Source organism: Vombatus ursinus, unplaced genomic scaffold, assembly GCF_900497805.2.
Source record: "Vombatus ursinus unplaced genomic scaffold, bare-nosed wombat genome assembly UNPS02000580.1, whole genome shotgun sequence".
Classification (NCBI taxonomy): Eukaryota; Metazoa; Chordata; class Mammalia; order Diprotodontia; family Vombatidae; genus Vombatus; species Vombatus ursinus.
Window position 1 is genome coordinate 27,320,816 of NW_020940358.1, and position 27,991 is coordinate 27,348,806.

The 27,991-nt window shown below is 42.7% G+C and overlaps 1 protein-coding gene across 1 annotated transcript; it reads right to left on the reverse strand.

Annotated features, from left to right (window-relative positions):
• Positions 1 to 353: 353 nt before the first annotated feature.
• JPH2 (junctophilin 2) lies at positions 354 to 27,066 on the reverse strand. The gene is made up of 2 exons (XM_027850742.1): positions 26,068 to 27,066; positions 354 to 1,147 (listed from the first exon to the last, which is right to left on the reverse strand). Exons 1-2 carry the CDS (start codon positions 26,444 to 26,446, stop codon positions 354 to 356), a joined length of 1,173 nt encoding a protein of 390 aa, XP_027706543.1. The 5' UTR covers positions 26,447 to 27,066.
• Between the last annotated feature and the right edge of the window lie 925 nt (positions 27,067 to 27,991).

The window sequence follows — 27,991 nt, forward strand, 5'->3', positions numbered from 1 at the left end:
AAGCTTGCCCTCCAGTATTTCAAGAGAACTGATTAGAAAGGGTCAATAGAGCAGAAGAGGAAAAAAACTTCAGATAAGATTGGATCTGCCTGCTTTCTCTCTGACCTGGAGCCTCATTTTTCCTTACCTTGTGCAAGGAGGTATAGATAGTGAAAAGACCATAGAATTGGTTCAAATCCCAGCACTGCTACTAACCACCTGTATAACCTTGGCCAAATTGCTTCCTCATTTGTAAAATTAGGGAGTCAGACTAGAAGATCTCTTGGATCCTTCAAAGCTTAATCCTACGGTCTCACCCTCCCAGAAGAGCCTCCCCATCTCCTGGTTGCTATCTTTGGTAACCCCCCTGGGTCCTACCTGGAGGCTGCAATCTCTGACTTCTGGCGGGCAATGGCCGCTGCCCGCTGAGCCCCCTCCACGCTATGGTCCACCTTCTGCCGAATTTTGGTGCTCTTGAGGGCGAGAACACGTTTCTTCATGCCCTTGACCAGCACATTGTGCCTGTACTTCCCTTCCTCCTTCTTGCCATCAGGCAGGGTGGTACAGCCGTAGCCGTGCCTCAGGTTGTCCAGCCACTCACCCTCATACTTCAGCCCACTGGAACGCTCGCTGACCCCAAAGCCTGACCGCTTGTCATTTTTCCACTCCCCCATGTAGGTCTCTGTGGTGGTAGCATCAATGTCAGACTCAAATGGGGCAAAGTCCTCCGCCTCAGCCCCTTCTCCCAGGCTGGTAGTGGAGGCTGCATCGCTGGCCGCTGAACTCAGGTCACTCTTCAGGAAGCTGACCCGGCTCTTCTGGCTGGCCAGAGAGCTCCGTGACTCTGAGTGCCTCAGTTTCCCCAGTAGGGAACCTCTCTGGAAGAAGCCACCACTGCCCCGAGGGAGCTTGGCAGCAGCCTCTGCATTGGTGTAGAGGCTAAGGGCAAAGCCACCACGGGAGATGGTGGGGGTAGCCAGGGTGGTGCCATCCATGGGGGTAGAGGGAGCATCCTGCTGGGCCAGGGTTCCATTGCTATGTTCACTTCGTAGGGAAGAGAGGGATGTTCGGAGTGGTGAACGGACTACCACTGCCATGCCATATGGGACGCTCTGCCGGATGCCATAACCATGGCGCATGCCATTGGTAAACTGGCCTTGATATGTTCCTAAGGAAAGAGAAGAAAAATCAGGTTAGCTCCTGGGCCCAGGTTTTATGCTGGTAGGAACAGCCACCTATAAATCCCAGGAGAGAGAGCACAGGACTGAGTGAGACCTAGGCCCTAATCCTAGTCTTAGCTTTATCTCTACCTGGCTATGTGACACTGATCAAGTCACTTGCCCACTTGAAGCCTCAGTTTCCCCATCAATAAAATGAAGAGAATGGGTTAGATCATCTCTATGGTCCCTTCCAGGGGACATCCAGGTAGTACAATGGATAATGGACTCTGGACCTGGAGTCAGGAAGACCTGAGTGCAAATTTCCTTCATCTGACACTAACTACCTATGTGACCCTGGGCAAGTCACTTGACCTCTACTTGCCTTAGTTTCCTCCACTATAAAGGGGAGATAATAACAGCCTCATTACCTCCTCCCAGAGTTGTTGTGAGGCTCAAATGAGACAATATTTATAAAGTGCTTAGCACAGTGCCTGGTACATAGTAGGTGCTCATAAATGCTTCTTTCATTCTCTTCTTCCTATAGGCTCTCTGCATTTTAAAAGCACCTTTGTATTTATTCTTTCATTTAACCCTCATGGTCGGTAAGCAGGGTAGAGTAGAAAGAACCCTGGCTGTGGGGATTGGGAAACCTGGGTTTTCTTGCCAGCTCTTCTCCCTCTCTTTGTGACCTTCTGCAGTTCCCTTACGTTATCTGGGCCTGAGTTTTCTCATCAGTAAAGTGAAGGGTTGGGATTATATGATTCCCTCTTTAGGATGTTGTATCAGTATAAAAGCCTGGGCCTAGACACTGAGAAGAGCTCATTTACAATAGGAAGAGAAAACCAAGGCCCAGGGAAATTCAACAATTTGCTCAAGGCCATGACAAAATTCCAGGGTTCCCAATGCCTCCTTTAGTGGTTTTTGTTTTTTCTTATTGCAGCACCCAGCATACTGCCTGGCACTAATAAGGAAATATTTAATAAAGAATGCTAATTAATTGATTATGGGATGCCAACCTTTCCCAAGTATGTAGAAACTTAGCTCGTGAGAAATCAAAAGGAAACAGAGGTGCTGGTATCTGTCCTTTGAGGGTAAGACAAGATTATGCTCTTAAAAAATGCATAAGTACATATGGACTGAAAACATCAAAACAAAGGCCCTTCCAGTGTTCACGCAGATAGCAAAGATTTGAAGTCAAGTCTGCGGAACTGAAATTTGGTGTTCTTTTCCCTAGATAATTTTTCACTAGATGATTTCAATTCAGTCCAGAAAACATTTTTTAGGTGCTTACTGTATACAGAGCACCTAGACCTAAGTGGCACAACGGATAGAGACTGGAAGACCTGAGTTCAAATTTAACCGAGCCGAGCGACTCTGAGCAAGTCACTTAACCCTGTTTGCCTCAGTTTCCTCATCTGTAAAATGAGCTGGAGAAGGAAATGGCAAACCATTCCAGTATCTTTGCAAAGAAAACTCCAAATGGAATTATAAAGAGTCAGACAGGACAGAAATGACTCAACAAGAAGTGTATACTGAGCACCTAGATGCTAGCCACTAGGAGTGATACAAAGTTTAGATAAGACAACTCCTGTCCTCCTAAAACTTAGAGTTGATTAGAGGGAATAATACACAGTAACATGAAGAGCTTTCTGCCTTCAATCACTCCTGCCTCTCTGATGTTCCACCTCTCCTTGTCCATTGGCTCCTTCCCTACTCCCTTCGAACAGGCCCAGATCTCCCCCAATTGATCCTTTTAAAAAAATCCTACCTTTGGTCCTACCACCTATTAAGCTATCATCCTATCTCTCTCTTCCCTTTCGCAGTTTAACTTTTAGAAAAAGCCATCTACACCTTTGCTTCCACTTTCTCACTTTTCATTCATGTCCCAGTCTTTTGCTATCTGGATTCTGTTCCTACCCTACTGCTGTCTCCTAGGTCACCAGTGATGGAATCCTAATAAAGCTGCCCCCAGCCCCAATATTCCAACTTCCTTATGGGTCCCACTGAACAGCAGGCATGCCCTGATTTAACCATACAGTCCGGCTTTAACCACACCACAAGCCCCCAGACTCAATATAGCCACTGCCCTACCTACCTCCCCCACCAATATCCTAACTTCCTCATATATGCCTCATTGTTCACTAGAATATCAGGTATGTCCATGGACTCATATTTCTCACAGAAACAGCAAGTGTGTCCATGCGATGGGATCTCAGCCGCTGCCCCCACCTCCCAACTCAATATCCTAACTTCCCCAGATACGTCTCACTGGAACAGCAGGTATGTCCATGATGTCATACCCCACTAGACAGCAGATGTGTCCATGTGATGGACTGCTTCTAGCTAGCCACTGCCCCCAGACCCATTCCTCATATTTCCCACAGAAACAGCAGGTGTGTCCATGTACTCAACCACAACCACATCCATCTAATCTTAGACAGGACCACAATAGCCAGCCAATCAGAAAGCAGCACCACCAGGATGCCTGAGCAGGATGTGAACCCCAAAACAATAGTAGGGACTTTCCCTAAGCAAGCACCTTTGCAATAATAGTAAAGAATTGACCCAGAGTAAACTTATGACTTAGAGAGGCTTATTATAATATCATTGCCATATATGAATGCCCCCCAATGAGTTTTTCTGTATGCATTGTGGGTAATAGCATGCTCAGTTCTACCGAGGCTAGGATCCCTCCCCATTACCTAATCCCTTAACAACTCCCTCCTGCCTTTTTAAGTATTCATAATTTTTATCATGTAATCAGCATCATTGCACTATAAATTTGCCTGTGTTGTCTAAGTTGCTGATTCCTCTTGGAACTCAACCCATTGGAGGCATCATTCCCAATAAATGCCTGTACTTGAGTTAGAGGTGGTCTGACTGAATTCTTTGAAACAATCCTGCCACAACAAACCAAGAAACCACAACAACCAGAATCTTTTGATGGCTAAATCCAATTTTTTTTAAAAAAGTCCTCATGTTTCTTGACTTTTCTGAAGCATTTGATATTGTTACTCACCCTCTCTTTGACGGTACTCTCTTCTCCCTTGGCTTTCTGGACATGGCTCTGTCGTGTTCTTATCCTGGCCTATCCTCGGTATCCTTCATTGGGTTATCATTCGTCACTATATCACAGTGACCCAGGATGGTCACTATGCAGGGGTAAATCCCAGGATGTTGTCCCTAGCCCTCCCCTCACCTATCTCAGGCCAGCCATCTCTAAATTTCCCACCAGGCTTCCCATCTCTGAACTTTCCCATCATGGTCCTGCCAAGTACCTACCTACCCCCTTTCTCTTTTGAGCTTCCTTTTATCTGCTGTCTTCCCCCATTACAATTTAAGTTCCCTGAGAGCTCAGACTACCTTTCTGTTTTTATTGTTTTTATATTCCTAATGCTTAGCACAGTGCCTGGCACATTAGAAGGGCTTAATAAATGTTTGCTGACTGACTAATCATCTTCCATGCAGCTTCCAAAGTGATGCTTCTACAGCGCAGGCCTGACTGTCTCGTTCCTCTCTTCAAGAAGCTTCACTGGTTCTCCATTGCATAAGGATAAAATAGAATTCTACTTGGCATTTAAAGCCCATCACAGGCTGGCCCTTGACTATTTCCCCCCCAGGAATTACATATTATTCATCCTTAAAGACACTCTGTGAACAGGCCAGCCAGTGGCCTACTTGCCATTATCCACACATGACTTTCCATGCTACCACCCTACCTCTGCACAGACTGGCCCCCACCCCTGGAATGCTCTCTCTTCTCTCCTCCAGCTCTTGAAACTCAGAATTTCCTTCAAGGTTCAGCTCAAGCAATACCTCCTTTAAGATACTTTTCTTGATTCTCCAGAGGTTAGTCCCTATGCCCAGCCACTATAAATGTTTTGTATATATCCTATATTTATGTATCTATTCACATCCTCTGGTGGGATGTAAGCTCCTTGAAGGCAGGAAGTGTCACACCCTTTTTTGCTTTTACTTTTGTTCTTTTGGGTAGGGAGCAGACTGACTTGTGGTTTGTTTTTTTTTTTTTCCAGTATTGGGAGCTCCTGATAAGGAACTTCCTCTATCAAAGCAAATTGGCTCCTTCTCTGCAGTCTTAGAGAGGTCTTAGAGAGCTGCCTGGGGCAGTGAGAGGTTAATTGACTTCCTCAGGGTCTCACAGTCGGTGTGTGTCAGATTCAGGTATTCCTGACTCAGAAGCCAGTTTTTGACAGATCGATCGATCAATCAAGGAAGCTATGCTGCCTCTCAGATGGTCTCACTTTTATATATGTATCCTCAGCATGTACCACAGTGCCTAACACATAGAAGGTGTTTAACAAATGCTGACTGAATGATTGATGATATAGTGTATGGGGTATAAAATGGGAGGCCAATAAAAAGGAATCACAGTATCATGGATGACAGTAGTGGATGTGGGACAAGAAGACCTGGGTTTGAATCCAGCTTCTGGCATTTACTAGCTGTCTGGCCACGGGCAAGTCACTTTTGCCCTGAACTGGGAAACAGGGATAATTCCCATACTGCTGGACTGTATACATTATTCCTGAAATTCCTGTCTTCTTATACTGTACCTCACAGAGCTACTGGAAGGATGAAATTAATCAAACGTATGTTAAAGTGCTTTATGTACTTCAAAGGGTTATAGAAATGTCACTTATTGTTACTTTTAATATCATTAGCAAGAAAAGTAAAATAGTAATATAAAAGTTTAAAAGTAAAAGTAATAATGAGTAATAATTACTATCACCACCACCACCACCACCACCACCACCACCACTACTACTACTACTACTACTACTACTACTACTACCACGACTGAATTTGAAGGTCCTTTCACTATTCTGAATAGGGGTCTTGGGTTTGTGGGTGGAAGAGAGTTATCTCTGGAGGTCTCTTGCCTTCTAAGAGAGATGTCTCCCCACAAGCAAAGCCTGTACTCGTAGCCAGGGCAGTTCTGCCCTGTTCTCTCTGTAAACTAATTTTAGAGGTGCTGTAGCCACTGAGAATCTCAGGAGTGAGATCCAGGAACCTGGTTGGTTTGGGTCTTGCCTAGGGGCAGAAATTGGTAACAGAATCTGGTGTTGATTTCTAGATCACAAATGTAAAAGCCTCCTCTTGCCAGCGGCTACCAGAACTATCACTTTGCCAGTTCAGCCCATCCTTAGAGCCCATGTCTCATTCACATGCCTGACACACCTGGGCTGGGGATGGCTTAGTAGGCAGGGGAAGAAACTATCCTCTACTTTCAGAGTTAACCTGAAACCCCTCTCATACCCCCAAAGTTCTCATTTGTTAAAGAATCACAATATATCATTACTAGAGGAAATGTTAGGATTAGACCTGGAAAATACCTTGGAAATCTTCTGATGGTTCAGTGGATGGAGTACTGGATTTGGAGTCAGGAAGACCTGAGTTCAAATTTGACACTTATTAGCTGTGTGGCCCTGGATAAGTCATTTAACTTCTATCTGCCTCAGTTTCCTAAACTGCAAAATGGGGATAGTAACAGCACCCACCTCACAGGGTTGTTGTGAGAATCAAATGAGATATTTGTAAAGTGCTAAGCACAGTGCCTGACATGTAGTAGGTGCTATATAAATGCCTATTCCCCATGCTAGTCCAATCCTCTCATTCTCAGAGGAAGAAACAGAGAACCAGAGAGAGGAGGAAATGATTTCATCAAGTTCTCATAGCAAGTGCATGGCAGAGCTGGGACATGGAATGTTAGAACCAGAAGGGACTTTAGGAGAATACCTAATCTGACCATCTTCTCCTCACTTCTATTTCAGCTCCTGCCCCCATCCTCAACCCTACTTTACCAAGGAGGAAATGAAAACCTGATGAGAAATAACTTGTCCAAAGTCATTCAAAGTTAATGGAAGAGTTAGGGCCTTAAGTTTCCTGTTCTCAGTCAGCTCTTTCTACTACACTACTAAGTGATTTCCTTCTTTTGAACAGCTTCAGTTTAAAAAAAAAATAGTAATGTCCCTTGTTCCTTTCTCCTTAAACTTCTACATCCAATCCAATTCTCCCAGGAAAACCTCCATTTTCCCACCTCAACTTTAAAGTATTCTTCAGTGCTGTCTCTGTAAAGTCCACTAAAGCAACATTGACAACATGTATATCCCCCAAAGTCAACCAGGACAGACCAAACTCCATTGGCCCTACTCTTTCCTACCTCCATTTCCCTACCCTCTTTCTCCTTGGGTCCTTGTTTCCATCTACAGATCACTTTTACCCCCTTTTAAGTTGTTTTTCAGTCATGTCCAACTTTTTGTGACCCCATTTTGGGGTTTTCTTGGCAAAGATTCTAGAGTGTTTTCCATTTCCTCCTCCAGCTCATTTTACAGAGGAGGAAACTGAGGCAAACAGGGCGAAGTGACTTGCCCAAGGTCACATAGCTAATAATTGTCTGAGACCAGATTTGAACTCATGAAGATGAGCCTTCCTTATTCCAAGGCCAGTACTCTATCCACTGTGCCACCTAGCTGCTCCTCAATAGATCATAGTTCCTAGCAATAATCAGTAACTCTAGGAACAAGAATATGGGGTCCTTTTTATCCTCGGTGGACTCTGACTTAGCCAGGGTTTTTCATGGTGGCTTAGGAGGACTACTTTGCTGAGCACCTCCTACTATCAGGCCAAAAGTTCAGTTCATTTACAAACCTGCCTGAGGCCCCAGCCTGGCTTGGAGAAGAAAAGAAGAGAGAGAGAAAGAAGAATGGAGGGAAAGAATAAGATAGATAAATGGAAACAGAGGGAGAAAGGAGAACACAAAAAGAGGGTAGAGAAAACAGGGAGTAAAGGATGTGGTGATCATTTTAATAACAGACTCTGAAATCCGCTCTATGAAATGCAGGTGTATTGAATTTGAGGTGAAAAGGGCTAGCGGGGTCCCTTTAAGGCACAATTGCAATGAGAGAGTGGCTTCTGCCAACTGAGCAGGACACAGCCCAGATATATTAGGAACTTTGCTGGTTCCTAGCTGAGAGGCCCTTGTGCTGCAGACCCTGGAATAACAACAGGGAGAGAACCAGACTTCAGAGGCAGGAGCAAAGTGTCAAAACCTCTCACACCTGGTGTGGGCTGCCCCTGCCCCACTCTCTGAGATGTGACAGTACTCTGCAGGGACTGCAGGGAACTAGGCTCGTGCAGTGGTAGTGTGGGCAGTACAAAATAACCTGGCCTTGGAGTGGGCCTTGGGTTCAAGATCAAGTTCTGCCATTTATTAGCGATAGGTACCAGTCACCTGTCTCAGAGTCCTGGCTTCCTCCTCCTCCTCCTCTTCCTCACAGCAATAATGATAATAATAAGCATTTATAAAGCACCTACTGTGTGACAAGTACTAAGCACTTTATAATTATTATCTCATTTAATCCTCATAACAACCCTGTGAGGTAGATACTATTATTATCCCCCTTTTTTTTGGTTCAGTTGTTTTTAGTTGTCTTACTCTTTGTGACCCCACTTGGGGTTTTCTTGGCAAAGATGCTGGAGTGGTTTGCCATTTGCTTCTCCAGCTCATTTTACAGATGAAGAACTTGAGGCAAACAGGTTTAAGTGACTTGCCCAAGGTCACACAGCTAGTAAGTGTCTGGGGCTATATTTGAACTCAGGTCTTCCTGACTCCAGGCCCTGATTCTAACCACTGTACCACCTAGCTGACATCATCATCATCATCATCATCATCATCATCATCATCATCATCATAAGTAGTAGTAGTAGTAGTAGTATTTTTTATGGACAGCTAGGTGGTGCCATAGTGCACAAAGCACTAGGCTTGGAATCAGGGAGACTCATCTTCCTAAGTTCAAATCTGGCCTCAGACATTTACTAGCTGTGTGACCCTGGGCGAGTCACTCAGCCCTCTTTGCCTCAGTTCCCTTGTCTATAAAATGAGCTGGAGAAGGAAATGGCAAACCATTCCAGTGTCTTTGCCAAGAAAACTTCAAATGGAGTCACAGAGAGTTGGATCCAACTGAAAAATGACTGAAAAGTACTCATATGGTACTTTTAAGCTAGTGCTCATGTAGCACTTTAAGGTTTGATTTGCAAAGCACTTTCCACATATTATCTCATTTGATCCCTACAACAGTCCTGGGAGGCAGGTGCTCATCCGTCAAATACAAATAATACCTACATCACAGGGCGCTTGTGAGGAAAGTACTTTGTTAACATCAAAGTGATTTAGAAATATGGGCTATTATAATTTGATCCAATTTCTTATTTGAGAAAAGAGGCAATTGTCCAAAATGGGGAGTGACCTGAGCTGTGCTGGTAAATGTTTAACGAGTGGCTATTGTTTGGGGAAAAAAAAAGCAATCATGACCGAGTTTTAAGTTTAATTTGCATTGCTAACATTTATTCCAACACTTAGCTGAGCCTAGAGATGATCCACAAAACAATGTCAAGCCCTGATTTGTAGCGTTTGCCAGTTTCAAGGGTAATGCTCACACTGAACATTTAATAACTGTCTCTCAGTCAGCATGAGCCAGGTCCAGCACACAACTGGAAATGACTCACCCAAGGTCACACAGCTAACCCCAGTCATCCTCTCTAGCCTAGACTGTTTAAATTGGACCAGTGTAATTCACTCAACTTGACCCTGGGTCAAACTGCATTGATTCGAGTGGATAAGGTTATTGGTCCAAGACTCAATATCTCCATTAAGATGAGAAAGTTGTTAACTCACCTCCGCCCCCATCTCTTACCCCACCATCATCTTAGAGTCAGGATGAAGATAATCCCCTACCAGGAATTTTTTAAAAGTTGTTCTACCCACCTCAGCAAGGAATGCACTGACTCCTTATCCCTGGGTGGGTTGTACCAAGGATTATAAGAAAAAAAATAAGTGAGTCTTCAGGTTCTACAGCCTGGGAGGTTAATAAGAGCCTCTTCCAGGAATCAGTCATAGAACCTCTGAGTTGGACTCAGAGGTCATATATTTCAACCCATCCCTGCATAGGAATCCTTTCTATGATCCCTGACAAAGGATCATCTATCTTCTACTCAAAGATTTCCAGTTTTGGGAAACTCCTTACCTACTATTTCACTAGCAACCCATCCCATTTTGGGATAGCTCTAGCTGTTAGGAAAACTTTTGTTACATTGAACAGAAATCTCACTCCCTGCATCTCAGCATCATGGAATCTCAGAGTAGAGAGGGAGCTCAGAGGTTATCTACATATACAACCTATACTTAAACATGAATTTCTTTTTCCTCCAAATTCAATCCCACTATGATCACCCTAGTCTGTACCCTCATTCCTTCATGCCTCGATTAATATGATAATCTCTTAGCATCCATCGGTCCAATTCTGTCATCTGGGGTCAAATGGAACAATCTAATCCTCTTTCCACCTAACTGTATTCTTCAATGGATTCATGACTCTGTTGCTGTGGGTGTTTCCTCCTTTCAAATGCCTGGGGAAGAACCCATAGATTGTACTTACCAAGAAAAGGAGCAAGAGGTCTGAGCCCCATAGTACTCTGCCTTTGCTAGGCAGAAAAAAAGCCTAGGAAATTTACCGCACTTGAGGGGGTTGGACAAGATTTCTTAAGGACCCCTCTACTAACACCCTAAGAGTCCTCTGACCTTCTGTGTTCCTGGGGCCTTCCCAGCTCTAACATTCTTTGTTTTATGGGGGTTGCTCCATTATAATCACTCTTTCATGTACCAGAAACCAAAGTGGGACTCTGGAACAGTGTTCATTTTTTTCCTGTAAAACATCGACTGCAAGGCAACAGTTGCTTTGGGGCTCTGACACAGATACTATTTCAGGAATTCAAACAAGTCCTCAGAAATTTTATATTATGATACAGTGACAAGATCACAGGACTGGATATCCAGTGAACTGAGTTCTAATTTTGGTTTTGCCTGCCCCCTCCCCACTAGTTGTGTGACTTTAGATGAACCATATTCCCTCTGTGTTCCCTATTTTCTTCTTCTGTTAAATTGGGGGATTGAACTATAAGGTCTCTTAAAGTTCCTTTTAATTCTTAACGTTCTATGAGATGACATACTGTAATGGAAACAGTTAGGAGACGGAGCCTGGCTCAAATCCTGGCTCAAACATTTACTAACAGTACTACTATGGAAAAATTTCAACATTTCTGAGCCTGTTTTTTATACCTGTAAATCCGATAATAATACACAAGGATGTTGTGAGGAAAGCATGCTGCAAAGCCTAGAGTGCTATAGAAACAGGACCTACTCTCCTTACCATCATTATCATCGCTATTAGAGAAAAAAGACCTTGGCACCTCAGCTAGGAATGCCCTTCCAGTGATAGGAATGGAATTGGGGAGCACAAACTTCAACTCAGTAGCATTCTCTGGATAGAAAAATTGTCTGAAGTTTGCATTTCTAATGGTCAGAGGCAAGGTGGAAGTAAAGGAACCAGAACAGATTTAAATGAAGACAGTGATACCAGGTGGGTGGCTTAATGAAGTCATTTTCATATTTCCAGCAAAGTATTATCTTGGAGGGGAGAAGTTGCTAAGCTGGAGCCTAGACCAAGTGACCAGGATGTAGAGGGAGTTTGGACCCTGCCGTCAGAGGATCACTGGAAGGAACCAGAGGTGTTCAATCTGAAGAAGACAAGACTTTGAGGGAGATATGATTGACTGTCTTCAAATAGCTAAAGATTAATCATGTACAAGAAGGATTTCATTTGTTCTCTACAGTTCCAGAGTGCAGAACCAGAACCCTTAAAAGTTATAGAAAGGCAGTTCAATAAAAAATAAAAAAGAACTTTTTGACAACTAGAGCTGCCAAACAATAGAAAGGGATGCCTTGGTAGGCAGTGAGTTGCCCATCACTGAAGGTATTCAAGAGGAGGCTGGATGACCACTTACTTACCTGTCCAGCAGAGATTCATGTTTTGAGTAGAAATAGGATTAGATGACCTGAGGTCCTTCCCAGCTCTAACGTATGATCTTACATTTAGTCCTTTCTTTTTTTTTGGACAAGCTCGTTAGACTGACTGATAAATCAGAGAAATTCCATAGATGATATATACCTGGATTTCAGCAAAGCATTAACATTTTTTTTTCATTTTGTCCACATAGACAAAATGGGGAGATGTGGTCCAGATAATAGTAAAGGGACTTTAAAACCAGTTAAGTGACCATACCTAAACAATAGTCAGTCATTAATGAATTTTTAAATTGAACTGTTTTGTTTTTATATTGCCTTCATTTCCAAATATATTCTTCCCCTACCCAGAGAACCAACCCTTGTAACAAAGAATATTTAAAAAAAAAAAAAGGAAGGAGAAGGAGTTCAGGAAAACTAATTAACATATTAGCTGAATCTAGAGTATACATGATGTTCCACACCAAGTCCCCCACCTCTGCAAAGAAGGGGAGGGATAATGGACTGGTGATGATGTCACCTTGGGGGGAGGTTTCTAAGGGAGTGGTCCAGAGATCTGTCCTTGGTCCTTTTCTATTCACCATTTTTATCAATGATTTGAATGAAAGTATTGGTGTCGTATTTGTTGAATTTGTAGCTGACACAAGATTAAAAGTGATAGCTAACATATTGAGTGACACAATGAGGATCCAAAAATGTTAGAACAATAGGACAAATCTAATAAAATAAAATTTAATGGAGATCAATGTAAAGGCCTACCCTTGGGTACAAGTAATCAACTTTATAAGCAGGGGATAAGAAAAACATGGCTAGACAATAGTTTATGTAAAAAAGATTGATGGGGAGGGGGCATAATGTTTGGTATTTGTGGACTACAACCTCAATAGGATTCAACAATGTAACCTGGCAACCCCAAAATGTAAGGCCTAATATATATTAGGCCTTACTAAAAGAGGCACAGTATCCTCCTGTGTTCTAGTCAAGCCACATCTATCTAGTTTGGGGTACCACGTTTTAGGAAGAACACTTTCAAACTGTATTAGATATAGAAAAGGGCTCCCCAGACTAGAGACTACAACATATTAAGATTAGTTAAAAGAACTAGAGATACCTAGCTTAGAGAAGAGAAGAGTGGCAGGGAAGGTGACATGAAGGCTATCTTCAGGTATTTGAAGGGCCATCACACAGAGAAGGGAATTAGACTCTTTCTTCTTGGATGTAGAAAGCAGAACTCAAGGCAAAGGCTAGAAGTTGCAGACATTTTTTTGGCTTCACATAAGGCAAAGCTTCTTGGCAATTAGGGCTGTCCAGAAGTAGAAATGGGCTACCTCAGGAAGTAGAGAGTTTCCTCTCAGTAGAGATGATGAAGTGGAGGCTGGATCACTGGCAAGGGAATCACAGAATCTCAGAGTCAGAAGGGGCCTTATAGGCCATCTTGTCCAATGCATACCTGAACAAGAATCCCCCTACTGGGGTAGCTAGGTGGCACAGTGGATAGAGCACCAGCCCTGAAGTCAGGAGGACCTGAGTTCAAATCCGGCCTCAGATCAAACACTTGAAACTTACAAGCTGTGTGACGCTGGGCAAGTCACTTAACCCCAATTGCCTAACAAAAAAAAAAAAGAAATGCCCCCCCAAAATATTTCCAAAACGTGGTCGCCCAGCTTCCACCCAAAGAACTCAGTGACAGGCAACTCACTGCCTTTCAAGGCAGCCTACTCTATTCTGGATAGCTCTAATTGGTCATTTTTCCTTTTCTCAAAAGCCCAAATCTCTCTCTACCAATTCCACCCACTATTCCTAGTTAAACCCTCTGGGGTCAAGCAGGACAAGCTTAATTCATTTTTCATATGGACAGACTTTTAAACCCTTCAAGACAACTATCATGTCTCACTTTCCTCAGTTATTTCAACAGATCCTTATATGGCAGGAACTTAGGGCCTTGTTGCCCTCCTCAGGACACTCTCTAATTTATCAGTGTCCTTTCTAAAATGTGACACTTAGAACAGATTACAATAGTATAGATTTGGTCTGACAATAGCACTATCACATTCCTAGCCTAGGACACTATGGGGGGGTGAAGTCCTGTCATGATAGCAGATAGACAAGATAGTTTTTGAGGTACGTTTTAACTCAGATTCTCTGACATTAAAATGGAAGTGCATATGACACAGGAATGAGCAATTTGACCAGAATCCTGGTGACCCTAGGGTAGGGCTAGATGCTCAGGAGTTCACATCAGGGCATCTGGAGTTCACACTGCAGACAGACTCAGTCTCATGGCAAAGACATGGTCTGGCTCATGTCAGGAGCAGAGCTAAGTGATAAGAGTCAACGATGGTCCTTGTATGGCTAAAGATGGGAAATGATCCAAGAAACCCTCCCTAACATGACCTCTATCCTTAATTAGCATAGAACATTAGACACCAGACTCCAAAGAGTTAAAAGAAAACATTCACATTCATTAACACATTCACACTAGGGCTATTAATCTATATTTTTCAGATGAAGAAATGAAGGAAGTGACTTTCCCAAGAGCACACAGTGAATTAGTGACAGAGCTGGGACTCTGGTTCAGTTCTTTTGGCCCGTAATCCAGCTGGTCTTTCTACCATGCTTCATAAGGAATGTTCACGAAGGCAGAAAGTTTCTGTTGCTATCTACAAGCCTGGGATCACAGTCTTTCACTTCCCATCTAAAACCGCCTGTGCTGAAAGTCAACACTCTCTGGCTTGAAGAGACTATTGCATGCCACCCAAAGCATCAAGGCTGACTTGGACTATTTTTACACTCTCGGTAGAAAGGATTGGGTTGCATATTACAGAGAGGAGAACTCTGACCCTAGGACCTCATGGCTCCAATATGCCTTGGCTTTCAGACAATCTTTAATTAATTACCCATTACACTTCACAGAAATACTTGACAATGAGACTGACATCTTCCCTATCCCCTCCCCCAGAGTGCTGACAGCCTTCCAGACTGAAGCTGACATGGTGTGGTACGAGCTAAACTCCGAGGCTAGTGCTCTTACTTTTACACTACCCTGCCTCCCTGAAGGTCTGATGGGCTGAGAGACCAAAAACCAAAAAATAATGGATTTGAAGTCAGGGGAACTACGTAACAATCCCTACATATCTTTGAGCATGTCAGTCTCTCTAGGTCTCAATTTTCCCATTTGCAAAATAAGGGTATTGGACCAGATAATCCCTAAGGTCCTTGCCAATTCTAAATCTTCTAAGTTTAGAAATACATCCTGAACCCTGACTTGGCTCTTCTCCAGAGTTAAAGACACACTTCCCTTCTAGTCCCATCCACTCTATGAGCAAATAAAAAAGTCAGTCTCCTTGGCAGAGCCTTGTACGTAAATTAAGGAAATGGTTTGCCTGTGGGAAATATGGTTTGAGAGTTTGACAGTAAGGCAGAAAGATGTGAGGGAAAGAGCCCTGGGCTTGAAGAAGACCTAGCTTCCTTGACAAAGATGTCAAAAAATACAGTGTTGGAGGTGCTACAGGATGACCAGTACATGAATATACTGGTTGGTAGAGCTATTGATTGGTCCCACCAACCTGGAAATTAATTTGCAAAGAGTCACAAAACTGCTTTAGACCCTCTGATCTCACTATTAGGCAAATACTCCCAGGAGGTCAAGAAATATCCTAGATACAACAAAATATTCACAGCAACACTTTTGAGGTAGCCAAAAAAAAGGAAAAGAAAATGGGTGCCCATAGACTGGGAAATGATTAAATATATTGCAGCATATGAATGTAATGGAATATTATTGTGACATAAGAAACAACAAATATGAAGAATTTGGAAAAATACAGATGATTTATATGAAGTGATGCATAGTGAAAAAACAAAGCAGATCTAAGAGGATGATATACACAATGACTACAAGAATGCAAATTATAACAACCACAAAAGTGGATGAATTGTAGTGAATAATCTTGGTTCTGGAGAACTGATAAGGAAAACACATCTTCATCCTTTCAGTAGAAAGGTGGGTGGTGGTGTTACATATTTGGAAGTTCATATATGTATGTATATGTATATAAACATATATTTTATGTATACACGAAGAGATATACACATACAGATATATTTCATGTACGCAGTGTATATACTTTATACACACACACATACACACACAGCTACAATCATTGCTTCTGTTGGCTTTGCTGAAATTTTTTCTTTGTTATTAGGACAGATTCTATGGTGGGGAGGGGGTTATGGTGAAATACCTATGGTATTAAAAACAAAAGCAACTAATAGTAAAATTTAAAACAAAAACAAAAACACCCCTGGACTCAGGTTCTAGTTCCTTCACTGATTCGCTGTAAATCCTTAGACAAATCATTCCTCTTCTCTAGGCTTCAGTTACTTCACCACAAAATAAAATGCTAATACTTGTACCAACCTCACCAGGTTGTAAGGATCAAATGAGATAATATTTTTAAAGCACTTTGTAACTGTATAGTCCTATAGAAATGTTGACTATATTTATAAAGCTCCCTTTACCATGAAACCTAAAATTCTCCTCCCATTCATGGTCTAAATAATAAGAATTAATTTATTATTTTAGGGGGGAGGATGAGAGGTTAAAGAGGGTAGAGAGGGAGGTGTGACTTCACTTTCTTGAGTCTTGGTTTTCTCATCTATACAATGGGAATGTTCACTTACTCAACAAACATTAAATACTTACTATACCCAAGACTCTACACTCACTGATGAATTGTATGCAAATCACTTCACTTTTCTGGGCTCCAGTTTCATCATCTGAAAAAAGGAGGGAGTTGAACAAGGTGATCTCTCACAGCCTCATCACGCTCTAAATTTTAAAATCCCATCCTGACAATCTAGCATGGCCTCATAATCCTTGCCCTCAAATGAGATGGGTATGAAAGTGCTTTGAAAAGCTAATACTCTTGACTTCTAACTTCTAAGGAACAGATGGGAAGGACTTTCTGAGCCAGAATGGCTATGACCTCACTAATTTCTAGACACCTCTGATTGAACTAAAAGGGAGCTTTCTTTGATTACCCCTGCCAAACTCCCAGCAACAAGTGATCTCTCCCTTTTTAAGTGCCGTTTTATTTGGACCTGTCTTATACAGGGCAGCCAGGTGGCACAGAGTACTAGGTTCAAATCCAGCCTCAGTCACTTACTAGCTGTGTGACCATTGGCAAATCACTTAACCCTGTTTGCCTTGGTTCCTCACCTGTAAAATGAGCCGGAGAAGGAATGGCAAACCACTCCAGTATCTTTGCCAAGAAAACCCCAAATGGGGTCAAGGAGAAGCAGACAGGACTGAAATGACTGAACAAACATGCAATTATAATGGTCTATGTATTTGATAATGTGATTTGAGGCAGCTAAATGGTACATAGTGCTGGACTTGGAATCTGCAAGACCTGAATTCAAATTCTGTCTTATACATTAACTGTGTGTCCCTGGGCAAATCATTCAACCTCTTTTGGCCTCAGTTTCTTTATCTGGAAGATGGGGATAATGATAGCACCTGTCTTATAGGATTGTTATGAGTAACAAATGAACCAACTTACGTAAAGCACTTTGTAATCCTTTTTTTTTTTGGCTAGGCAATGGGGTTAAATGGCTTGCCCAGGGTCACACAGCTAGTAAGTTTCAAGTGTCTGAGGCTAGATTTGAACTCAGGTCCTCCTGACTCCAGGGCTGGTGCTCTATCTGCACCACCTAGCTGCCTCAAGCACTTCGTAATCCTTAAAGTGCTATATAAATGTTATTATTTGTCTCATCCCTTTTACTAGATTATGTTTCTCAAGAGCAGGTTCCCCACCCCTTAAGACTATAATATATAGATAGAGGGACATCCTATGAAGCTGTTCCATATAAATATATATCTTAGAGAGATATATACAAATGAATATGAAGAAGAGTTCATCCAAAATAAAACTCATTTGTCTTTCTTCCTTTCTTCCTTTCCTTTCTTCTCTCCTCCTCGTCCTCCTCCTTCTTCTTTCTCTCTCTCAATCTCTCTCTCTCTCTCCATCTTTCTGTCTCTCTCTCTGTAACCAGCCTGGTAAAGAAGGGGAATGTTGTAGGCACAAGAGACCTATATTTTAGTCAATAATTTAACTAAGTCTCTTATTCTATTCTTGTGGACAATATCGATAGATGTGAAATAGATGATAGTACAATTAGAGCTGTATGATTAATCAGATTCAAAGAGTCATCATTAATGGATTGATGTAAACTTGGAAAGAGGTCTTCAGCAGGGTGCCCCATGAATATGTCTGTGACTATATTATTAATAAAAATATTATCAATGACATACATGGAGGCATAGATGGTATGCTCGTCAAATTTGCAGATGATGAAATCGGGAGAAATAGCTAAAACGTTAGATGACAGATTTAGGATCCAAAAATATCTTGACAGCCTAGAACAATGGGCTGAGTCTTATAAAATACAATTTAACAGAGATAAAAGCAAAGCTTTCATCTAGATTCCAAAACAATCAGCTTTACAAGAAGAAGATGAGAGAGACAGTGCTAGATGTGTGGGTGAAAGAAAATCCAGAGTTTTTAAGCAGACGGCAAACTCATGTGAGTCAGCAGTGTGATGAGGCAGTCAGGAAGGTTAATATTACTCTAGGCTGCATTAAGGGAGGCATAATGTCTAGTAGAAGGGAGATGATAATCCTATTATCATACTCTGCCCTAGCTAGATAACATCTGGAATACTTTGTTCTGTTCTAAGCAATATATTTTAGGAAGGATATGTTTCTGGAATGTGACCAGAGGAGGCAACCAGAACACTGATAGGATTGGAAACCAGATAAAGACTGGTAGCAGAAACCTGGGGTTATTTAGCTCAGAGATGTGAAGACTTAGGAGGATGCGCTAGGTGTCTTCAAGTATTTGAAGGCCATCATACAGAAGAGGTGCTGGATTTATTCTGTTTGGTTCCAAAAGGAAGAACGAGGAGCAATGAGTAGAAGTTGCAGAAAGGTCAATTTTGGCTCAATGAAAGAAACATTTATTTCCTCCTAATTAGGGCTGTGTAAGAGTAGAATCAAATGGATGATTCAGGAAGTAGTGGTTTTCCCCTTCCTGCAGGTCTTCAAGCAGACCAAATGACCACTCGTCAGTGACACTGTAGAGGAGATTCTTGATCAGAAATGGACTAGACTAGATGGTCTTTGAGGTTCCTTACAACTCTAAGATTCTGTGAACTGGACCTAGATCTGAGGAAGAAAATAGGCTGGATTGTATTTGAAAGCACTAAACTATTTCTCAGTGACCCCAAATTTCTCTCTCAAAAAAATTGTAGCTTTTTTAAACCATTAGTCTTCCAGTGATAACATATAACTATAAATCATGCAACAAATAGTACAATCTCCAGAATATCAAAATTACAGCTTGCTCAAAGGGCAATGGAAAACCATATAGCAGACATAAATAGACAGTACATTAACAACCAAAAATTGTGAATAATGGGCACAAAAGATGGTATCAGAGTTATGAGACCAGAAAAGGAGTTGAGTTGATCATACAGAGTGAGAGACATTCTATGTGCTTTATTGGTACCCAAGGAGTGTTAAGAGACCTAGAAGGAGGCTTCCCATGTGCTGGGTGGAAATCCCATGGAGGACTCATAGGGCAACAAGGAAAGAGTCACATAGAATGAGAAGTCATGGGAGGTTTGCAATTTGTACTGTTAAAAGGAATATCTGCATCAATGAGCTGACAGATGCATAGATATGATTCATTCCTTCTATATTAAGCATGGTTCTTAGTGAATCACATAAACCTTCTTGGACCCATTGTTCTAGCCTGTCCAGATAGTTTTAGAATCCTAACTCTATCATCCAATGCCTTACAACTTAAAATGCAATACCCACCCACTTCCCCACCATGAGAGAGATGAGATCCAGAATATCTACAGAAGGAGGGGGCAATAAAAGGGAGGTAAAGGGGAAGGATATAGACAGTAGGGAAGAAGTCAGAAAAGATTGTTTTTCATATTGTTCACCACTCCCTCTTCCTGAATATCCTGTCATTCCTTGGCTTTGGTGATGCTCTTCTCCCTGAGTTCTCCTTCTACTTGTCTAACCATTTCTTCTTAGTTTATTTTGCTAGATCATAGTCCAACTTCAAGTGTGAGTGTCCTCCCAACATCCTGTCCTGGGCATTGTCTCCTTTGATGACCTCATTAATTTCCATAGTTTTCAGTGACACAATCTACAGAGATGACTCCCAAATCTATAATTTTGTGACTCTACGAAGCCAATCCTAATCTCTCTCCTGGACGCTAGTTCCATATGTCTAACAGATACTTGGTAAATTAAATTCCATCCCCTTCTCTTCTCTGCTTATCCCATAAACATCTCAAATTCAATGTGTCCAAAGCAGAATTTATCTTCCTCTTCAAACTCACTCCTGTTCCAAACTCCCTGATTTCCACTGAGGACACCCCTATCTTCTCCCAACCAGCCAGGTTCATAGCTTCAGAGTCATTCTTACCTGCTCTTTCTCCCTCCTCTTCAATATCCACTCGGTTCACAAATCTTGGTTTTGATCATCTTTCCTTTTTCTTCACTCACATAGCTAGTATATTAGTTCAGACTCTCATCACCTCACCAGAACTGTTGTAATAGCCTCCTAACTGAACTCCCACCTTCCAATCTCTTCTCTCTCAATCCATATTCCATGCAACGGCCAAAATGAACTTCCTAATACAAAAATCTGACCATGTCATTTGCTTATTCAAAATCCTTCAGTGATGTTCTGTTGTTTCTAGTATGAATCAATCAACAAGTATTTACTAAATGACAAGCACTGTACTAGGTGCCAAAAATGAAGCAGTTCCTGCCCTCAAGAAGTTTATATTCTATTTAAGATCACACGTGCATATATTAGTATATACATATTCATATGTATACATATATAATAAATATAAATTTCAGGAATTCATTTTCAGGAAATAAAGAAAGGCTTCATGAAGGTGAGGCTTGAACTGAGTTTCAGAGGAAACAAGGGATTTCTATGAAATACAAACTCTTCATCCTGTTAGCTAAGGTACTCTATAATTTGTCATCAACCTACTTTTCCATCCTCATGTTTCATTGTATTTGCTGTCACTTTTCAGCTCTCTCTGACTTTTCATGACCCCATTCGGGGTTTTCTTGGCAAAGGTACTGCAGTGGTTTGCCATTTCCTTCTCCAGCTCATTTGACAGATGAGGAAACTGAGGCAAACAGGGTTAAGTGACTTGCTCAGAGTCACACAGCTAGTAAGTGTCTGAGGCCAGACTTGAACTCAGAAAGATGAGTCTTCCTGGCTCCAGGCCCAGTGCTCTATCCATTGTACCTCCTAGTTGCTTATAACTCTGCATTCCAGCCAAACTGGATTACTGGCTTTCCCCACAAATCAACATTCCTGATCCATGCATTTTCACAATTCAGAAACACAGAATCAAAGAATCTGGGAGTCTGAAGAGACTTCAGCAGCCACCTAGTCTGACTCATATTCAAAAGTCATCCCCACTACAACATACCTGACAAGTGATCACCCATTGTCTACTTGAAGACCTCTAAGGAGAGGGAACCCACCACCTCTAGAAGCTGACCATTCCATTTTGGGAGCTAAATGGAGCACTATACAGAGTGCTGGGCCTAGAATCAGGATGACCTGAGTTTAAATCCAGCCTCAGACCCCCACTAGCGGTGTGACCCAGGGCAAGTCACTTAACCTCTGCCTCCTTCGGTTTCCTCAAACCTGGAGATGATAATAATAGCACCTACCTCCCAGGGCTGTTATGAGAATCAAATGAGATAATATTTGCAAAGTGCTTTGCATGGTACTTGGCACACAATAGGCGCTTAATAAATGCTTATTCCTTTCCCTTCCTCCCATCCCATTGTTAGGCATTTTTTCTGGAACATCCTAAATTTGTCTCTTTGCAACTTCTACATATTGTTTCTGGTTCAGCCTTCATCCACCAAATAACAAATCTAATCCTTCTCCCACAGGGAAGCCCCTCAAATACTGGAAGACAACTATCATGTCCCCCCTAAGTTTTTTCTCCACACTAAAGATGCCCAGTCCCTTCAGCTGATCCTCATATGTCATGGACTCAAGGCCTTCACCATCCTGGTTGCCCTTTTCTTAATATTTTCCTGTTTACCAATGTCCTTAAGCCATGGTGCTTAGAACTAAACATAACCCAATTAATGAGGTATGAAGATGGCAGAGTACAGGGTAACTAGTTGACTAACTAACCCTCCTAAAACCCAAGTTTGCATTAGCTTTTTTAGATGTCAAACCAAATCGACTCATATTGAACATGAAGTCCACTAAAACTCTTGGATCTTTCTTGGAACCATTGCTGTCTAGCCTTGTTCCCTCTACCTTGTACTTGTGAAGGTTTTGGCTTGAGTTTTTTGGTGGGGGGGGGTTGGGATTTTGGGTACCTAAGTACAAGACTTTATATTTGTCCCTATTCAATTTATCTTTCTAGATCAAGCCCAATTCTCTCTAGCGGTGGGGAACCTGTGGTCTGTCAAGATCCTTGTGGATCCTTTTAGATCTTAACCCTGTCATTTACTGTTAGCTATCTCCCCCTCGCCATCCCTCTGATGAGATATCATCTATGCCTTTATTCAAGTCACCAATAAAAATGTTAAATCTCACAGGGTCAAGCGCAGATCCCTAAGGTACTACATTTGCAACTTCCTGCCTGTGTTGACTTTGAATCATGACCAACTACTCCTTCATTCTGGCCGTCCAGCTAGCTCCAAATCCATCTGACTGTATTAATGTCTAGTCAACTCTACTCCACAAGAATACTATGAGATAGTTTATTGAAAGCTTTGATAAGACCTAGGTAAACTATATCTACAGCATTCCTCTTATCTACTAGTTTGGTAAATCTACATTAAAAAAAGGAAACGGGTTTAATCAAGTATTACCTTTTCTTTTTCTTTTCTTTCTTTCTTTCTTTCTTTCTTTTTTTTTTGGAGGCAATCAGGGTTAAGTGACTTGCCCAGGGTCATACCTAGCTGCCCCTGGTATGACCTGTTCTTGATGAAGAACCATTTCCCTTTCTAGATGTTCAGCAACCATCCTCTTTAAGGAGAATCTTTTAGGATTTTCCCAGGAATCAAAATCAAGCTTACGTAACTTTTAGGATTTTCCCAGGAATCAAAATCAAGCTTACATAACTATAGCTTGAAGACTGTTGTCTTCCCCTCTTTTCCCCCTACTCTATCATCCCTTTTTCCTTCCCCATCTTCTTCTCCTTCCCCCCTCATTCCCTCTTTCCCCCATTTCTTCTCTCCCATCTTCTCTCCCCACACTCCCTCATGCCATCCTTCCTCATCTCTGCCTCTCACAATCTCCCTTTTCTTTGAGGCTCACCTTAGGTGCTGTCTCCTCTGTGAAGCCTTCCCTGATCCCCTCCAATCGTTCATCATATTCCTTCCTATTTTACTTCTTTTTCTACATGTTCTGCCTCCAGACACCTACTACCTTGGGTGACCACGAACAGACCAGGTCACCTTTCTGAGTTTCATCTCTCTAATTGTAAAATGGGGACAACACCCATACCACCTACCTAACACGGTTCTTGAGAATATTTTTTTTAAACCTATTTGATCTGCAAACTGTAAAACACTATGTAAGTGTCAGCCATTATAATACGTATGTTGTATTCCTCAATAGAATGTAAATGTCAGGAAAATAGATACTATTCTTTTATCTTCATATGACTTGCGCATAGTAGTTGCTGTTGCTGTGTGACTTTGGTCAAACTATTTCCCTTCCTCTGGGCCTCAGTTTCTCCATCTATAAAACTAGGAGGTCGAGCTAAAATATCTCCAACATTCCTTTTAGATGATATTCTATGTTTTAAAGCCCTTTCCAGCTCTGACATTCCATGGTTTGATCTCTTATAAGGCATGCTGGGTTCCAAGAGAACCTCTGAAATACCATGAGAATGGCAGCACATAGCTGAAGAGTTGATTTTCAAGTGTGAGTCCCCCTGCCCCCTCCCCCACCCCGGCACCAATCAGCAGCTTTTTTTAGGCTTGCTATATATGGCCATGGCAGGAAGGAATGTTGCCCTAACCAGCTGGTAACAAGCCTTGGGATCAGAGTTTTCCCTCAACTCTGTGTGCACCTACAGGATCTCACAGGGCAACATTCTGGACCACTGTTCAAATATAGGGCCCAAAGGATAACTGCTGAAGGACAGGTAACAGCGATGGAAGAAGAAATGACTGGGTGGCCCAACCTATAGACCTAGTCACTGAGAAGGCATGGCGATGTTTTCTGAATTCTCAGATAGTTTATAGACACAAGGAATAGAGTGGGGAGAATAGTTGTATTTTTCTACATAGGATGGAACTTGGAACACCTGAGTTCCAAGTTCCACTAAAACTCTTGGATCTTTCTTGGAACCATTGCTGTCTAGCCTTGTTCCCTCTACCGTGTACTTGTGAGATTTTGGCTTGAGTTTTTTTTGGGGGGGTTGGGATTTTGGGTACCTAAGTACAAGACTTTACATTTGTCCCTATTCAATTTATCTTTCTAGATCAAGCCCAATTCTCTCTAGTGGTGGGGAACCTGTGGTCTGTCAAGATCCTTGTGGATCCTTTTAGATCTTAACCCTGTCATTTACTGTTAGCTATCTCCCCCTCGCCAGGGCTGAGTTCCAGCCCTGGCTCCATCATTACTTGGACTGATGACTATGGACAAGTCACATTCTCTCTCTGAGCTATTTCCTTATCTCTAAAATGGAGATATTTACACTGTTTGCCTCACAAGGTTATTGTAAGGATCAAAGAAGGGTGATGGGAATGCACGTTGTAAAGTGTGCATGATTGGTTGACTAAACTGTAAAGTGTTACATACATGGGAGTCATGAACATCAATCTTATCTGCCCAAACAGACTGAACTTATGTTTTGAAGAGACTGCCTTAAATATCTCTTTATTCCTTATAGTGTTGAGTACAGGGTCAGACACAACAGGAGCTTAATAATGATGGATTGATGGATTGGTAATAGAAATAAGATGTTTCTCAAAACAGATGGATCTAACTTTACACATATCACATAATACTTTATTTAAGCCAAGGTGGTACCATTAGTATACAGCCTACTCTCTCCTTGGTAAAGGAAACAGTAAAATGTAGTGGCTGGAAGTCTCTTGTTGAACACCCACTTCTCAATGAACATATTCTGAATTTATCACACTTTACAGACACCTAGGCTCATTGTTACTCTCTTGCTGCACAATACCCCCGAGTCAATGAAGTGCCCCACACATCCATACTCATACAATATGTGGGTATAAACACAGAGTACATCTATCAATTAGCAAGTATACCTCCTCCCTGAAAATGCAAGTCCATATTTAGTAACAAGGCTACTTGCATACTCAGTCACATTATTAAGTCAACTTTTGATTATCTAGAGCAAAATTTTCATGCTAGACCTGCTTCCCCTTGCCTTGTTCCACACTCACAGAAAGCAGAAGGTGGAGAGTGGTTCATTGTGTGCTCCTAGGATGCAAACTATTTTAAATGTTAGCCTATAGAAAGCAAGTCTGGTACCAAAAAATATATCATACATTCTAAAGCCAAAGAAACATTTTAAAAATTCTAATGCTTTTGAATCATCCATACCACTTCCTCTTTCTGCTAGAGTAAATTATCATAGCATCAGAGCTAGAGAAGGGACTTTAGGAACCACCTGGTCCAACCCCCTCAACTGAGGCTCAAAATTGGGACACAAAAAGAGGAAGTATCTTGCCCAAAGAGACACAGTCAGTGGTAGAGTTAGAACTGGAACCCAGGTCTCCTGATTCCTGTCTATTTCTCTTTATCACACCCTACCACCTATAAGGGCAATTAATGCTTTATGCACAGAATATATGCGCAAGTTGCCTCAATTTGACATATTCCAAAGCCTCTCTTTGTCTTCCAGGTCAAACATTCTCTATTCCGTTTTCCCCTTCCCTTTCATATTTTCTCTGTTGCTCTGCTGGCCGCAGGTCCAACATACCTCCATCTGCATAGGTCTCAGTGCCATAGCCATCCTGAAGTCCGTTATTCCAAGTGCCTTCATACTTGGCTCCACTGCTTGAGCTCTGCCGGGTACCATAGCGCCCCTTGAAGCCGTGAGTCCACTCACCCTTGTACAGCCAGCGCCCCTTGGTCTCTATCCCCAGCCCATGCCTCTTGCCTTGGCACCAGTAACCCTCATAGGTGTTGCCGCTGGGCCAGGTATAGATGCCCACCACTTCAAAGCCAAAGTTCCAGGAACCAGAATACTCGCCCTGTCCCTTGGGTCCTGTGCAGAGCCCATGCCCGTGGGCCTTGCCATCTTGCCAGCCCCCACAGTATGCACCACCATCATCAAAGTCAAAGCGGCCTCCACTCATCTCATCGTAGCCCCCGGCTTCCTCTCCGCCCTCCAGCTCAAGCCTGGGGGGGAGCCCCAGGGCTCCACCCCCCAGCCCCTTTCCAGTCCTGGCTCAGGGCTGTACCTTCACACTTAGGATGCGGCTCCAATGTGGTATGAACATGATCTTGCCCAGGTCTGAAGTCCAGAGAACCAAGGTGTAGGTAGTGTGTGTCTGTCTGTAAATGACAGGCAGAGAGGACCCCCAACGCTCACTCAAGAATCACTCTGAGGGAGCAGAGGAACTGTTGCTTCTAAGACAAACAGGCAGAAAAGATTTCACATCCCTCAACACATTCCTCAAAGTGTAACTCCAGAGGCAGTTGTAGGGAGGACTGGAAAAGTTGCATGGTCCCTTTAAGAAACCTCACTGGGGAGGTTACTGGGGAAAGAAAGGATAGGGGTGAAGACTCTTTAACCAGTTCCAGTAAGGGGGAAATCCCCCTCTGAGCGCCCGGGACTGTACTGAGTTCCCCAAGGCAAGGCTATCACTCCAAATGCTCAGCTGGCTCCTTTCGCAGTTCTGGTGGGTGTGTGGGGTCTGCCTGTCTCTCTTCTGCAGCCCCCGCCCCCTTCTCCTGATCCTGCCCTCCTCCTCTGGTGGAAAGGTCAGTGCTACCCTAACAAGGTTTTCAGATCCGAGGAGCTGTTCCCAAAATAACCCTATAGCCCAACCTCCCTGGGCCCCTCAAATGAGGTAGGTAAAAGTCCCTCCTTCCCCTTAAGTTAGCTGGGGGGGGGGGGGTGGGGGGGGGGGGGGGGGCGGGGAGGCTAAGGGGGGTAGGGAAGGAAAGGAGGGGAGGGAATGGGAAGGCATGTGTTTGAAATCAGGAGCCAGAGCTTCAGACCAGGGAGTGGCTGCAAGGGGAGGAGAGGGTGGGGATGGGTATCTGTCTTGGCAGTTTTTGCCTTGTCTTCCCACTGGCATATATCTAGCATACCTCTGAGTCTGGGGTTGGGGAGGTGGGGAGTATAAAGAAGTTTCAGAAAAAGGGAGGGAAGAAAAAAGCAAAATACTTAAATCAAGGAAAACTTTAAAGTGATGAGAGCCCTGGGGGAAACACTCAGACCCTGCTCCCATCACCTCTGCAGTCTACTCACTCCCTAAAACAGGACCTCCATGCCAAACCCTGACCAATCTGTTACAGGAACCCACTGGTATAAAGTACAAATCTTCCCCTAAAAGGCATGAGGAATGTTTTTTCTAATTCTGTTTGCTTCTGGAAGAATGCACTAGGAAGAGGCTGGGTTAAAGGCACAGTCTAGATGAGGTATGAGACACCTGATCCACTCCCCACTTGCCTCCCCTTCACCCTCTACTCTCCTCAAACCCAACAGACACTTCAGGAACACTGGGGAACAGTGGACAACAGAGCCCTAAACATATGGCACTCCTTCCCTGCTCTGGAAGCAGTAGCATACACGCTCACAGCATACACACACACACACATATATATATACACATATGTGTGTGCATATATATATATATATTTCTGAAATGGAAAAGGAGCCCTATATACCTTTG